General features: G+C 43.0%; 1 protein-coding gene across 1 annotated transcript in view; it reads right to left on the bottom strand.

Annotated features, from left to right (window-relative positions):
* The window catches only part of HK1 (hexokinase 1), a 63,171-nt gene that overhangs the window by 20,902 nt on the left and 25,131 nt on the right, over positions 1-17,138 (bottom strand). Inside the window, exons 5-11 of the mRNA XM_044420471.1 lie at positions 11,269-11,388; positions 9,812-9,907; positions 8,234-8,333; positions 7,955-8,138; positions 6,373-6,528; positions 5,398-5,631; positions 1,309-1,613 (exon numbers count right to left, since the gene is read on the bottom strand). Of these exons, the coding sequence (XP_044276406.1) occupies positions 1,309-1,613; positions 5,398-5,631; positions 6,373-6,528; positions 7,955-8,138; positions 8,234-8,333; positions 9,812-9,907; positions 11,269-11,388 (1,195 nt within the window). The remainder of the gene's footprint in view (positions 1-1,308; positions 1,614-5,397; positions 5,632-6,372; positions 6,529-7,954; positions 8,139-8,233; positions 8,334-9,811; positions 9,908-11,268; positions 11,389-17,138) is intronic.

Genomic DNA, 17,138 nt, shown 5'->3' with positions numbered 1-17,138 from the left:
TCTCTTGAAAGAAAACAGAAGCTGGGTCGCCTGGAAGTGTGTGCATGCAGTTGACTGGACACATGACATGCAGAACATCCACCAGCAGGTGGTGCTGCTGTTCCACTTCCCCTTAAAGGAAGGGGAAGAAATGCCAATTCTTCTATTTGGAAGAAATGCCAATTCAATCTTTTGATCTAAGTGTGAATCTGTGTTTGAACTGCACAAAATTATCAGGAGGGAAAGGTAGTAAATGGACAAACAGGCATTTTTCTACTCATTTCATTTAGGGAGAAAGAGAACAAATGGACTACCACATGAAAAATCCATTGGGACTAAGCAAATTTCCTTCCAAATACCCTTATCAAAAATGCTTGTGATCTGAAAACATTCTTTCAATTCAGCGGAATTTCAGGAGCTCAATGGGGGTGTTTGCTAAGAGAAGTTAGCTCAGCTAACATTCTGAAAGGGCAATAAAACTTAAATTTTTCATATAGCATTTCCCCTATAGCAGTGGTGGCGAACCTGCACAGAGCCCTCTCTGTCCGCACACGAGCCAAGTCGCCCCAGAAGCCAAGTATCAGATAACAGCGCACGAAGGAGCCATACGCATTCTTGGAAAGGTGTAGCGGTGCCAAGTGCTGACATCACAAGTCGCGACTCATTTGCCGTGACTAGTCCGAGCTTTCAGATGGCCAGTCAGCGCGCTGCCAAGGTGAATGTGAGTTGTTTTTTCTAAACTAAAACCTGTTTTCAGTTTTTATTGCAGTGTTGGCACTTTGCAATAAATAAGCAGGGTTTGGGCTGCAGTTTGGGCACTTGGTCTCTCAAAGGTTCACCATCACTCGTTGTTGTTGTTAGTCGCAAAGTCCTGTCCGACCCATCGCGACCCCATGGACAACATTCCACCAGGCCTTCCTGTCCTCGACTGCTTCAGTGACTCTATCTAGCCCTCTATAGGGCCATCACTGCCCTACAGCAATTGTATTCATTGGCTTAAGTATTTTCCAGTTATTTTCCCCATTTTCTTTGTTTCCTTTAATTGAGATTTTATTTTTAATTATTTCCCTGCATTTGCAAGTCACTTCGAACACATGCTAAAAAAGCAGCACGTGGTCTTTTAAATAAACAAAATTAGCATTGCTAACTGTCAGAATTGCTACTCTTTAAAATGTTTTATCAGCAAGCAAACTAGTAACAACAGACACAGGAAGTGTGTGCTTCCTATCGGTAGACACCAGCTTCAGAAACTGGCCTGCTTCTTCATTCTGCAACATGGAAACAAGGCAACAACAGTTCAAATTGTCACTTCAGGAGCTAGAGAGTTACCTGTCCCATCAGGTGTACTGCGGACAAAGGTGGGCAGCATTTTGACCTTTGCGTGGTCGTGCGTTTTCTTTCTGAGACCAGCTTCTATTTCATTGCGCATCTTCTTCTTCACCTGGAAGAGCTGCTCATTGGTAAGCTTGAATTCCGCCAAGGTCTCATTGATCAGCCGGTGCTGCTCTGCCAGCCGATAGGCGACAGCAGTCACCATTGCAGCACCCTTCCCACTGCCGCTCTCAGACAACAGAAAGCGCACATCGCAGTCGGGCACCAAGCGACGCACTGTTTTGTGCAGACGTCTGGAGTATCTGCACACAGGAAGAAAACAACTGCTCGTAAATTTTCTTTAACACAGAGGTTTTAAAACATTTGCCATGTTATCTTTCTGGAAAAACAAGGCAGCTTACAACAAAACAAATAAAGAGATAGTAAAACCATTAAAGACTATTTTTAAAACCAAAACCACCATTATAAAAGCCAGGGTAAAAAGATGCATCTTGACCCCCTTCCTGAATCCTGAATGAATGGGGATCAGTCACAACTCCACAAGCAGCATGCTATGATGTTGGGGAGCAATAGAGAAAAAAGCCCTTTTGCATGTGATCAACATACGTCTCTGCAAATAAAAGTGCTTTAAAAGGGCATCTCCTTCATAACCGAGAAGGTTCGTACCAAAATAGTCCCCCAATGACCATGTTATGAGCTGTTTAGCACTTTAAACATTAACACCTGCACTTCGAGGCTGGGAAATGACTGGCTAGCCCTCTCGCAGTATTAAGATACGATCCTGTTATGATCCTCTGTCTGACCACCTAAACCGTCACATCTCACTCCAGTTCCTGACAACCTTCAGGGGTGGCCAAACTTGCTCAACAGAAGAACCTCATATGGTGAATGTCAGATGTCTGAGAACCACAAGTAGGTGCTGGTGGGTGGTGACACGCAGGCACCCACCTGCAGCGGTGAACAGCAAGCTGCAAAATAAACTCAGCGAGCTGCATGCAACTCCCTCCATTTGGCCACCCCTGCTATAGCCTAACCATGACATTGCCAAGGCATGGACAGCTGCTGCCAGGTCACAAATACGACACTAGGTCAGACTGAGGGTCCATCTAGTGTAGCTTACCCCAAGCTGGTGCCCTCCAGATGTGCTGAAGTGTATCTCCACAATTCCAAGCCATCTGCCTGAACAATATGGGAGCTGTGTTCCACCACATCGGGAAGACAACAGACTGAGGAAGGCTGTACCAGCGCAACAGTACTTTGCCAGACATTAGCCAGCAACACCCCATGATACAAGCGCACAGGACAATGTAACTTAAGTCAGATGTTATTTGAGCATAATTGTTAGCTGATGAATATAGGAAGCACACCATTCCAATGACACCAGAGCAATTATGTTGGTAGAGTGAAGGGCACGGTTCCTTCCAAAGCCAGCTTGGTCATCCTCAAGGGAAGGACAAGGCCAGTTTGAGCAGGAAGCACCTGTCCCGTCTACAGATATCACCCAGCAAAACATGTAAACGGCATTGAGCAGGGTGCCACTACCCAGCCCACTCATTTGCACATATGCCTTTCCACCCAACTGCCACTCCACAGATCAGCTACTTACTCCAGGACCACATTCAGCAGCACAACAGTAATTGCCACTTGTTACCAGAGTAGGGCACCAACACTTGAACAGATGCAGACTGATGCAACTTATCGACTCAACCTTTAACAAGCTTACTTAGAAGCTAGTATTGATCCCAAAGGTGAAACCAGAGAAGAGTGGCAGGATGCCAAATCCATGGGACACATGCAGTCTGCCAGTAACACTAATTACATTTCAGTTTTGTTCCTTTTCCCCTTCTTTAATGGTGAGGGTGTTTTTTTTGGAGGGGATAATTGTATTGTAGTTTTTAAAATAAACTAAACATGTGCGATCTGCCCACACACAAACCCCTGCAGCATTTAAAGATGATCCTACCACATGGGAGCCACTTGTGGCAAAACTGAGACCCACACATATTGGGTAATGTGAAAAGAGCCCCTGCTTCTAAGGGGAGGGAACAACATTAGCTATTGGTGGGGAGAAAGGAGGAACTCCTATTCTGCTCTGAGGTCCAATCAAATTACACATTATAAAAGACAAAATGGGTGGGTTCAAGCACAACCTCCTCCATCTTGCCAAAAGGAACTCCATTTTATCTACAGTTAGCAACAGCAGTAAATCCATTAAATAAGGGTAGAAGGGAAAGACTAACACAGCCCTCCTCATCTGATGCTCTCAAGATGTTTTGGAATTCCGGACCATCAGCCATGCTGGTTGCAGTGGAAATCCAAAATATCTGGAAGGCACGGGGCTGAGGAAGCCTTCATTAGCATTTCCATGACAGCACGACAGGACAAAGGGGCACAGACATTCAGCATTGTTTTCAGAAAAAATGATTTAAGCTAATAAAAAGAATGAGGGCTAGTATTTATTTGATACTTTTATATTCCACCTTCTCCTCCAAGCAGACCTAGCCATTTATCTTCACAATAATGCTGTGAAGTGGGTTAGGCTGAAAGTCAGTGACTGGACCAAAATTATCTCAGTGAGGTTCATGGCTGAACTGGGATCACCCAAATGCCAGTCCACCTCTCTAACCACACCACTGACTCTCAGGTGGTTAAAGCTGACATAGTTCCTTTCATGTAAGTTTTAATAACCTTTCATTGTCCTAATCTGTGACGTCCAAACCCAGCCATTCTGAGTTGTTCAGGGATTACTTAACCCAAGGCTTTATGAAATAACAAAACCTTAATTAGCACATTCTCTATCTTGCAAAGCAGGTTGACACAGGACACAGGTCAAAGGCTGCAATCCTAAGTGAAAGCATTAAGCAACTAAGCACTAATGAAAGCAATTGCTTCCAAAAGTGAAAAGATGAAAAGATTACAGTGAAAAGATGACTTATTTATCAACCGAACTGAAATAACCTTAATTGCAATGCTTAATTTTCAGTTCCTGTCTCTTTCACTGACTTGATTTGAAATGATTCAAGATAGATTTTTTTTCCATTAGTTCTGAATTGCATTTGTGGAGGAATTAAATTGGAATATCTGAATACAGGACACTCTTATGTTGGATATATTATAAACCCAGACTGTCCAAAGTAAAACATGAATTGCGTAAACCAGCTTTTCCTTACATGGTACCCTCCCGGTTTTGGACTAAAATATCCAGCATTCATGATCATTAGTCATGCTGTCTAAAGCTGACGGAAATTACAATCCAAAAATATTTAGAAGGCACCAGCCTGTCATAAGCAAAAGTTAAGAAGTTTTTCCTACACATGTTCTCCTCTACACGTATGTGAGGGGATAATTTTCAGTACTACAGGTACAGGTACCACTATTCCATAGCTATTTTTCAGTATCACTCTGCACACAGCTGGAAATTATTCTCTTGTATGCCAGCGTATTTGCAGGTTACAGGCACTGATTCAGCTCACATGTTATCAGCAACCCATGGTTTGTTAACTGGGTTGTGGAAAATGAAAGGGGAGTGAATGTGCTGGTTCTTGCATAACCACCCTCTCCTGCTGTGAAACCCTACCCAGGGACACTCTGTCCCTGAATTGTTTACTGTGATGTTTAATCCTGGAATTATGGACAAACAACTAGAGTTTGAACTCATTAGCAGAGAATGTCCCTGAGTTATTTATCATAGCCAAAACGGCCAGAAGCCAACACATGCATTTGTTCATGCTCATTTGGAGCTACCCAGCATTCAAATCCAGGTAATTGTAGTGTGTGAACGAGGCCATTCTCACTGCCACACGCAAGCAATAGCTGCGCGCACGATCTGCTGTGCTCCAGGTCCGTTTGCTCCACGTGTGCGTGTTGTAAGCAGTGCCCCCAGCCCAGCTCACTGAACTGCTTCCCACAGTCCCAGCCTGTGAGGTCAGCCACCCGCTTTCATCTAACGCGAGGGCTTCGCTTCTTCAGCTCAGGCCCAGGCTCCATCTCCAAATGCCAGCTCGACGTGCTGCATAGCTGACCTTTGCAAGAGATGGTCCCTAGCAGGTGCCAAGCAGTAATTATAGAAACTGCTCGGGATCTTACTGTGGATGCATCTTGTACAGGGAGCCGTCCACCCCCACGGTCGTGCGGAGACGGCCCACTCCTTTGTTGTCCCGTAGCTGGTTCAGGATGGCCCCCAGAGTGGCAGCCACGAGGTTTGCGGAGCGGAACGAAACGATGGTGCACACGTGGTGGACGGCGATGCAGTCCTCATGAGAGGGCTCAACCCCGAGACGCGTCAGAATCTCCTTGGCTTTCTGCAAGCCCTCCTTGCTCCTGAAAAGACATTGCAAGAGCACAACCGGATATGAAGACGTTCTGAACGCTCACAATGAGGTGAGCTTTCCCCAACGTGAGACTTTCCACATGCTTCAGATTACATTTCCTAGGATTCCTGACCACTTGTCATGCAGACTTAAGCTGATGGGAGTCAAAGTGCAAAACATCTGGAGGGCACCAAGTTGGGGAAAGCTGATCTGACGGCAGTTTACTCATTAAAGGGGAAGTACTACAAGTACCTGGGAATGAATTATAATAGTACCTTCAAGCAGTGGGTCGCCAGGGTCCCAGGAACCCAGAGTAGAGTGTGAGGGAGACTTGAGTGACACCAGTAGATAATGGGAGCCTCCGAAGCAGTTACTTTTTAAAAATATTTATTAGATTTGTATTTAACAAGATTTCTAAGAGGCACTGAAATGCCACTGTGCTGGAGCTGGGCAGTGGGTGCTCCATTGCAACTGGAAAATGACTGGGGTGAGCAATTAAGCACAGTTCTGCTGAAGTTTTTCTTTTAAAGCTGGGGCATTCAACCGACAGCCCCCACCCCCAGGTGCTGTGAAAACCACCATCATTCATTTCCCTCCCTGCCACCTGCACACGCCATCCTCTCTCCTAGCACTGTTCTTAAAAGCCTCTCAAGGAGTCGCTGTCAGAACCCAACCACAGACATTCTGTACTTCTAATCACATGAATGCATGCCAACCTGGAAACTTAGAAAAAACTTCAAAAAGTACGTACTTTTCTATGGCAGAAACATCCTTAGTGTCTATTTTTCCTTTGGTTAAAAGTTCAGGAGTTATTCGCCCCTCAAAAAGTAAACCTTCTTTGGCCATTTTAACAAGGATAAGCCTGACCAGTTCACCCATATACATGCCACTGACCATCTTCTCAAACCTGAAAAGGACGTATCAAACAATGAGTTTCAACACTCACATTTACACAAATGTAGCCCAGTCCCACAAGCACAGTGACTCTTAATTCTCAGTAATAATCTGCAGACTTAGAGCCTTTGGGCTCAAATTTTTATTCAGCCATTCAGCGTAGTCTGTGGACCTGAGGAAGTGTTTTCCTCTCTGCCTAAACTATCTCCACATGACCACTCAGAGGATATAATGTGGTGGGGACAATGTGTGGGATCAGGAAAATCCCTTGCATAGAGGAAAGGCACTCCCACATATTCAGGGGGGAGGGTCGCCCAAATTCTGCCAGTTCCCCTTTATTGCTGCAGCTCCTCTCCGCTGCACTCCCAAATCCAGTCCGGAATGACCCATAACCTTTAGAGCAGTTTTGGACAGGGAACACCAGGGGGCAGCAGGAAGCAGACAGGAAAGTTCTGTTCCGCTTTCAAGTCAATTTCCACTTCCAGTCCCCTGCGGCTCACACCCTTGCCACAGAAGGGAAAACAAATTATTCTTCTGGTATCACTGCCCTGAGATCCTGGGTGAAGGATGGGATGGAAATTTTTTAAATAAATAAATATTCATTTGCAAACCAGCTAAAGCTGTCCTTAGTGAACTTCCACAGTGGTTTGCCACTAAACTTTGGCAGCAAATTACCAGTTCTCCACCATTCTCGTTTTTTGAGAGTGGTGATAGTTGCATGTAGCTCACATGTTTCCCACTCATGGGCCTTTGAACAGGACCACAAATATAGACCAATAGGAAAGAGGAAGCTCAGTCCAAGTATCATCATCTCAATTCTCTCAGGGGCACCGTGAAATAGGAGTGGGTCCCTCGGGCATCCACAGACTCCCTTTCGTGCTTGGCCAGGTCTGGAAAAACAAGCCACGCCTAGAGGAAGTACACAAATGCTCGCAGAGTGCCAGTTGCACAACTGGCAACCCTGCCCATCAGGTGCTACTGCTGCCATCTAAGCCACATAACTATCACCACCAAGCTACACAACAAACCAGGATCTTAAATCAACTTGAAAGTGTGGTTGAAGACCCTGGTTTGTTCCAGAGTTGGTTTCCTGGTTTCAACAGAAACTGGTTTCCTGGTTCAACAGAAAGTGAAAATTATGATAAATTTAAACGTTCCTAGTTTACAAAGAACAGACTAGACTGGCTGCATGCATGGACATGCACATGGTAGGCGTGTCATGAGCGGACCCGGCTGAAGCGGGGGGTCAGACTAGATGGCCTGGGAGACCTCTTCTGACTCACTCTGTTTCTATGAGTGAAAAGTCTGTGCATATTTCAGCTTAATAAGCCACTATACAGTTGTCAAAAAAAGCCTATGTTAAAATATAGCATATCAAAGGATTCATTTTAGACTGGACTACTTAGGGTCAGTATCAACAGTAACATCATCTCAATTACAGTTGCTTCCCAGGATTAAGGGAACCTCGGTCAATTTCTCTGTCAAATTCAGTCCGGATGTCTTCTAATAATCCATCATCTCCAAATGCTCCCCATTCGGTATTGATGCACATGCGTCCTTCATCACCTTCCACCAGGTCAATGTGTCTCATTTCTTCCATGTAACAGGCATTTGTACCAGTACCTTAAAAGAAGGGAGTGAAATTCATCAATCGACTTAAACCAAAACAAAAAATGCCAACATCCCATATGCTCAGCAAAGAAATCAAATATTAATACCAATAATCAAGCCAACTTCACAACGTTGGTCATCGAATCCACAGGTCATCATTGTCCCTACGGTGTCATTGACAACTGCCATAATGTCTGCATCATAATCCTTTAAAATGAAATAGAATATTTCTTGTGTCAGACAATATTATTAATATATTTTGATCTACATATATTACTTTTCACTGTGACACAAAAGGTCAGTAAATACTGTTTACCAAGCGAGCTTTGTTAGCTCAGCTAACAGATTCTATTTTCCTATTTCCCCCTATTACTACAGACAAAGGGAGTTCATCTTAAGTCTAACATTCATTTCTTCTCCCCTAAAATCAGACTCAATTCATTACTGAGTACAAGTACAAGTCAGTTTGGGGGCTGTGTATGCAAACCAAGCTCGAATTTGTCAATGTTCTCCAAATTCCACCTGGAAAGTTTTTTTCCCTTTTTTGCATCAACATTTCAAAATTATATTTCAATAAGGGCGTATTTTCAAATGTACACATCACCATGTTTGTAATTGAACTGTGCACATTCTTCTTCCACTGCTTAAAATGTGTTTGTGTGCATTTTTCAAAAGTATGCATGCTAGTGAATGCATTTTCTTGGGCCCACAAATCACAGGGCAAACTTGATATGGAGTTAGACCAATTCGAGCATATTTTTGGTCCTAGAAATGTAAGTTGGGCAAATCCTGATTTAAAAAACGAACTGAAATGCATTTTTCACACATCCCTTCTCACTTTGGGATCAGCCACAAATTTATGTATGACATATAATCGGAAATCTTCCAAGTAGCTATCAAAAATAGAAATGGGTTGATAAAATTTGGAAGATTACTGTTATGTATGAGCTTACTCAGCAAGTGCAGCAAGCAAGGAAGCCTGCTTTTAAGATAGAACACAGCATTGTGATTTCCTATGTATGTTAAAATATGGATACATTTTGCACCAGAACAGACGTCAATATTTAATAATATGTGCACTCTTTTAAATTATTTATCTACTTCATGGAAATTAGCAAATGGTTAGTATAAATGGGTTCTCTGAACTATTTGGACAGCTAAAGGCTGATATTAGAACCCTGGAAGGATAAACATTCACCTCCTATAATGCAATGGACTGAAGACTATCTAATGCTTTCAACAGAGAAATGAATACTTATCTCACTATGCAATGCTACCTTAGTTTATATACCTATGCACACTTTCTTGGCAGTAACTCTCATTCAGTGCGGGACCCAAATGAACTTACCTCCAAGTAAATATTCATGGGTGACAGAATTCACAACAGTCTATTTCACCTCCAAGAAGACTGTTTGAATCAAGGGCAGCTGGATGCCTTTGAATGTTCTTTGATATATTTGGAATATAATATTCCCTGGAAGGGCCCCCGGCAAAAGGACCGGGACTCATAAGTATGAACATTTTCTTGGTTCTTACTTTTGCTGAGAAAGAAGATACCATGAAATTATCTCTAGTCTAATCATTCCAGTCTGGTATGGACAACCTTCAACATTTGTAAGTAACAAATCAGTCAGTTCATTTATGCACACATATAAAATAGTTATGAAAATAAAAGCCACTCTTACCCCACGTTTCTTGATTGCTTTGTTCAGCAACTGAACTACATCAGCTCCCTCAACACCACTTGCTCTGAAGCGTTTTGTCCAGGTTATCAGAATACCCTGGCAAATTCAAGCAAACCATTTAAACAAATGCTACCCAGAATAAATGATACCCTCACATTCCTTTCAGTCAGGATTCCAGTTTTTCATGTCTTTTCCCAAAATTAGCTGAGAACAATTTCTTGCATATGGCAGTGCTGCAAAATTTCCTGCATGTGAACTCGCCCATGTTCACAGGTGGGGAAGTAACCTGAGTAAAGCTGCTGACTCTCCGCTTCAGAGCTATACAGTCATTAAAGTGTGTCAATTACCTTTAAAGCGGTGTTCATGAATTTTGGCTCAAGTGATGAATATGGATCTCCCAGCGGCTTTGCCCAGGTACCAGGCAGACCTGCACTTTCTAACCCCCATAGCATGGCAATGTTGCACGTGCCCAGATCAACAAATGGTTTGGTTTTAATTCAGCTGGGGATGGGTTGGCAGCTTCCATATATGACAGCAAAGGTAATATACAGTGGCCCAGTGTGCACAATCACACAGGTATATTTGTATTTGGTTGCACTTATATCCTGCCTTTCCTCCAAGGAGCCCGATTCATGATCCTCCTTCTCTCTATTTTATTCTCTCAACAACAACATGATGTAGGTTAGGCTGAGAGCCAGTTTAAGCCCAGTGAAACCCAGTGAGCTATACAGCCAGGAGGAGAATTGGAACCCAAGTCTCCCCAGTGCAACACTCTAAACACGGGGCCACTCTGCCTAACCTATAAATTAACAATGAATTATTTACTGATCATCTACAACAGCAACAAGATAAACCAGCTAATTATTGTAATACCATCTAGTACTCCTAGCTAGTTTAATACCATCTAGTACTCCAAGTACCTCATTATTCTGCAGCATTTCTTTTCATGCTCAAGGTAAAAACTAGGGATGTATAGAGTTTATTTAATCTGCTCCATGCATGTTTCGCAGATTAACAGGAATCTTTCATTCCATTGTCCACTCAGGGATGTAATCAGATCCCTCTCTTCTCCTGGAAAAGTATGTTACTTATATTACTGCTGCCAGTGTGCAACATGCATGTTTTTCTCAGTGCTACACAGCGGACCATTCTGGATAAAGTCAGTTCACAGTTCCATGCAATCTGTGCTGCTCAGAAGTTGTCAGGCCAGCACAGAGCCCATGGGCTGAATTCACGGGACTCTGAAGTCACATGAACCTGTTTTGGATTTCTCCGACATCCTTCGGTCAGGCCCTGGCATCCACAAGTAGAGCCGGGAAAAGATCTTGCCTGAAACCCCAGAAAGCCAACGCCAGTCAGTTTTGACAGTATCATGTTGGAAGACCCCATGGTCTGATGGTTTTATGGGGTTTCCAAGGTTCCTATTATAAAGTAATAAAGTGATGATGTGCTCTTACCTCATCTAGTTTGGATTGTCTACACGGAAAAGAAAATGTGAACCCCACAGGTAATTTCTTGTCCTTGATTTCTTGTTTCTCCATGAAATCTCCTAAACATTCAGCAACATGGTCAAAAAGCTGAGAAGCAAGGAAAATAAAATGACATTAGACATTAGAAAGTGAGTTTTAAAAACATTACTTACAGCTCCGTTCTCACAAGCAGTACTGAAAAAAATTAGAAAAATAATTAGAGAGACCATTCCAAAATGGACTATTTTGGTGGCAGCCCCATGAACCTGTAGAATTTTGAAAATTAAAGTCACTTGATAAATATTCCAAAAAAGCTGAACAAATGCTCATGTGGTGGTAAAGAGGAATCTTCCTTTTAAGCCGTGAACTTTAGCAGACGTGCTTTTGCAGCCCCTCGCCAGCACTGGTACAAGCAAGGCTGCCGCAATCTGTAAGGCACTTACTTGTAAGCAAGTCAAAAAGAAATCAATGGGATGGTAAACACAGTTATGTTAGTGAGTGCAATAAAGCCTGAATGGAAGCCCATAATTAGGAGATTATGAAAGTGCCACCAACTCACTCATTCCTAATTCCTGAACTCCTTGCTCCTTTCTTTTTCAAAACCAGCACTCTGTGTATGTGTATCAGAATACCCTGGCAAATACCCTACTACCCACAGCCAGCTTTGAAGTTTCCAACAATGATCAGGACCAGGTGAATACAACCTAGTTTGGTTAGCCATGGTTTGTTGCATATTTTAAATGACCCAGAGTAAACCCTCAGAAAAGGATGGGATGGGGAATTCACAGAAGGACGTGGAAGGAGGAAATGTTTAACATGCCACAGCACAGTCTAGATCTCCATCCTAACTACAGAAAGGAGACTGGACACACTCTACCTGCACTGGGTGGTCAGGATGGAAATCTTGATCAATGTAATTCAAAGCCATTTGATGCCTCACTTTAGCAACGGAGCAACATGGGATTTAGAGTAGAGATGCCCACTGACCAGGTTAAAACCTCTCTGAGAAAGTGCCTACAAGGCTAAGCAACATTAACACATAAAAGCCATCTAAATCCGCTATTTTGGATTTAATCCTGAGATATTTGGTGATTCTGGAAAACTCAGCTCCTTGATTTACTATTGTGGAGCCCATGCCCTTGTTTAACTATTGTTTTCAGACCTCAGGGAGCTGAATGGGGTTTCTTTTGGACTTGGAAGGGAACGAGATAGTAGCCAGCAACAGGAATACCAGAGCTTCACCACACCAAGAGATGAGATGGAAAGTTGGGCCATTCCACCAGGCCTGTCCACAAGCAACTTAATTTTCTCCTCTTCCTTCTCTGTGCCTTTTTGTTGTGTCTTTTTAAATTTTACACCTCAGAGCAGGGCCTGCCTTATGGTTGACTGATTATATAGCACTCCAGAAACTCCCTTTTTGGCTGTGGAACAGGAGAAATATAGTTAAAATAAAAATAATGAATAATTCTTACTAGAGAAAAGGCTTTCTGGAACTAAGTTGAATCATTCTGGAAAAGGAACTTTCTGTTTTGGCTAACCAGTGATTTATCCTTTCCATACAGCCCTCCTTTGGCAACTCTGCTATTTTCAAGCGAGCATTCTCAGTTTATAGCTCCCCAATCCTTTGGTGACTTATAATCAGAATGCTGATCTCACGCAAAGCTAAATGTCTCTTATTCTTTAAATGCACACACCAGAAGTTCATATAATATTTAAGGGGAGAGAGTGTCTAAATGCAGCACTAGGCAGGCAAACTACACAGAGTTCTTTGACCAGATTATGGATTCCAATATTGCAGTTCTTTCCATGCCTCGGAAGAGGTACAGCAAGCACTGTGAAGTGGAAAATGGCAGCACAGCCTGAAAATAAGACAAACTAAGGAGCATCAGAACAGTTGCTCTGCTACTTCATCCTGCCACCTGTTCATTAAATAAAATCCAAACACTTCCGTGCTTCATTTCAGAAGTCCATTACTTTCAAATCTACTCAAACCTCATTCATTCATTCGATTTATACCCCACTTTTTTCTTACAATGAACCCAACGCAACTTAAAACAGTCTCTTGCTGCTCTCTCAATTTTATCCCCACAACAGCCACCCTGTGAGTTGGGTTGGGTTGAGAATCTGTGACTGGCATAGTCAGCCAGCTGGTTCTGCAGCTGAGCAGGGACTTGAACCCAGATCACCTGAGTCCCAGTCATGTGCTCTTAACCACTACACTACACTGGCTCTCATTGAACATGCTCTCTTTCAGAAAGAAGGCAGCTGAGAAGTCAAGGAGTCTTCAGTTTTTCCTTGGCTTTACCAACCCACTATTCCTTGTAGTTTCTATACCAGGGGAACAGAACTCAGCTTTTTCGGCCCTGCCCATTTTTTGCCTTTGACCCAATCTATCACTGGAATGCAGCCCCAGAGAGTTTTGTTGAAACAGGAGGAGGACCTCATGCTGAAATGGGTTCAGCTCCCCTGTGCCGGCCTTCTGGTGGCAAAACAAGTGTTCTGAAATAGAGTAGCCCAATGCATCTAAAGGCACTTGGGGACCAGCCACCAGGAAGCCAGTAATGAGTGATGCTTAACTTTACTTGCACCATTGCAAACTCTGGTTTGTGCTAATGATCCAACCTAAACTATGTCATGGGAATGGGACAAGACAGGGACATTCTGGTCCCCCGCTAGAACAACCGAACACACCCAAACGCCATTGTGTTTAGTGCCTAAATCTTCATGCTCTCCTGATGTTTCAGACCACAAGTCCCATTATCCCTGACCATTAGCATGCTCACTGAGACTGATGAATCTCCAAACATGATGGAAGGCAATAATTGGGCATGTAAACACAACAGGGTATTGGACTGCACAGAAAATCTGCAGTTTCAAGTACTGGTACATGCACACTTTCAGCAGTATCAATCTTGCAACACATGCCTTTCAGAACAAAACATTCAGAAAAATAATACTGATGATTTGCCCCCTAATATGGTCAAATCTGCATTAACATGCCCCGAACTGAGATTACAGTATATCAGTGAGTCATTGAAAAATGATGGGAAAGCCTTTTTTTAAAGTATGGTAAACAAAACTAACTTGCAATACAGAATTCCTCTGGAAAAAATCAGTAGGTCACAACCCAGTGACCTGAATGTGTAGACACTTGATACTAAAAATGTGATTCTAGTTCCTAAGAAAAGGAAAGATGCTTTCCCAACTCTAGAGGTGGCCCACATTTTTCATAATCCATCTGATACTGATGACAGCCCCAACTTTAAATAACAGTTAACTGTTACATGAACTGACATTATTATTAAACTACAAGTAAAATAAGCCATTGGTTGCAGGAACACACACGCACTGAGCCTGTCCTCATCAGTCCCAGACACACACTTAGGACTTTTGATTATAGCACCCATGAAACTGTTCTCTCCCACTCAACTATAAATAACAAGACCAGTTAGGGCATTTACTGGAGCCACATCTACATGCTGAAGTGACCAGGCCGATGCTTTCAGGAGCCAAACAGCAGGAAGAGCGTAGGCAAAGCCTGGGGCCTTCTGACTCACATGGGTGTTTTTGGAGCAGCAGTGTCAAAGTTTCCTTTTATGAGGGACACTTGCAGGCCAGAACACGGTTGCTTAGGCTTAGCAGCCATGCTGTCAGGATTCAGGGCTGCCAGTGTTAAGGCTCATCCTGGTAAAAGCAAGAGAAATGGCAATGGACAAAAGGTAGGCTAAAAGAAAAATGGCAGCCACCCGCTGAGAGCAGATTCCAGTACCTGGAACTTACATGGGAGCTTTTAGTGGGGTAAGTACGAGAAACTCCTCCAGCCTTTCTCAGCTTCACCAACCATCCATGTAGCTTCTATAAGCCTGAGTTGCTGGCCGTAAAATGTACACACATGGAAAAATGTTATGTGTTCAAGAGCAAGAGAGAGAGAGATCTTTCATTTAAAGCAAATAGAGATGCTTGGCTGTACAATGAGATACGGCAATCAGGCGAAGCAGCTGAATTTGGACCCAAGGACACAAGCAAGAAATATCAACAGACATTTTCCAATACAAAATGTTATACATGTTTCTGCCACATATGATATGCAAGTATAAAATCCTATTCATGGGAATCTTCTTGCAGAATATTTGGATGCATTTGTAGGAGTGAGTTGTGTTAGACTGAAGACCTGAAGTATCTGGGTTCTCATCCCCCACTCAACCATGGAGCTCACTAGGTGACTTTAGGCCAGTCACTCCTCTCAGTCCAACCTACCTCACAGGGTTGTTGTTGTGAGGATAAAATGGAGCTGTGTAAGCCACCTTGGGATCTTCACAAGAGGGGAAAAGGCAGCATATAAATGCAACATCAACAAATATATGATCTTCCTAAGGACCTCAAGAAAGTTTACGTGATTATTTTCCCCAGCCCATTTTATTCTTGTAATTTAATTAATTATTTACTTATCGCATTTGTATGCCTCACCATAGCTCTCTCGGTAGCTCACAGCACAGTATTACAAAAATGCCCATAAAAATAAATAAATTATTTTGCAATAATCTGTCATGAAGCTGTAAGTAAGACTCAGTGGAGAGATGGTGACTGGTCTAAAGTCGTTCTGTCAATCTGACAGCTCAGAATTGGAACCCAGGTTCCTCTAGTCTTAATCTGACACTGTGCCACTTAGTACATAATAATACAGAATAGTTCTCTATCACACATTCTAAATGACATTATATTAATCATCTTTACAACAGCCCAGTAAGATATGCCAGTATTCTTATTCCTATATTGCAGATGGGAATGGCTGCAGAGAAGAGACTGTACCAAGGCACAAGGCAGGCCATGCTTGAGGTTAAGACTTGAAACAAAGACTTCTCTGCACACAGTTATGCTGTGGTTAAGCTTCCATTACTGACATTGTTTCTGCTTTAAAAAAAAATAGTTTGTGAAAACAACCATGATTAACCTATTCACTGGTTTTGTTAATGACTAGAAAACAAATTGTGAATGGCATCTGCAGAAATGATACAATACTAAAAATCAACTTCAACAAAAATAAAACCCCTGAAACAGGAAGAAAACAAATTTTCTTCTCCACTGTCCTGGTTCTGTCAGAGGAATTTCCTTGACAGTATCCAACAGCGGGGTCCTCGTCCAGCCCGACATATCCTACGTGATATACCTGAACAAACATTTCTCCTTGATCCCCTTTGTTTCAAGATGGAAGAAATATGAAAGGAACGGGTGGGATTGGCAAGGTCTGATCCATTAATTTTCAAGGCAGTATGGAGATGGCAGTCCAGCCCCACAGCACTCCACAAGCATTTACAAAGAAAGAAAATACAGGCTGGGCAAATGACACAGTTCTTTTCCACCCCACTGCTGTTCCCACACTTCCCTGAAGGCAACCTTGGCCATGGCCCTTGAGCAAAGCCTTCAAGAGTCCTATCTCTGAAGCCTTTCAGGAAGGCCCTCAAAATCTCTCTGATGCGATAGGTTGCCATGGCCTGCTCAGTGTTACTGATTGGAATGTACGGCAGTTGATACTTAAAAATTAACAGCACAAACACACACACATATTACTTGGAAGTACATCCCATTGAATTTAATGGGTCTTGCCCCCAAGTAAGTGTGCAGCAGAATTGCACTGCCTTATTTATTTTTATTTATATTGTGATTTATATCCTGCCTTTTTCCTACAAAGGGCTCATGGCAGCTTACATCTCCTCCTCCATCTTATCCCCACAACAACAACCCTGTGAGGTAGGTTGGGCTGAGAGTCTGTGACTGGCCCAAAGTCACCCAGTTGGCTCCATGGTTGAGCAGGGACTAGAACCCAGATCCTCTGAGCCCCAGTCCCATGCTCTTAACCA

This window comes from Varanus komodoensis, unplaced genomic scaffold (assembly GCF_004798865.1).
Source record: "Varanus komodoensis strain SLA01 unplaced genomic scaffold, ASM479886v1 scaffold11, whole genome shotgun sequence".
Taxonomy (NCBI): Eukaryota; Metazoa; Chordata; class Lepidosauria; order Squamata; family Varanidae; genus Varanus; species Varanus komodoensis.
The sequence above is the reverse complement of the archived record's forward strand: the minus strand, read 5'-3'. Positions and strand labels throughout refer to the sequence as shown.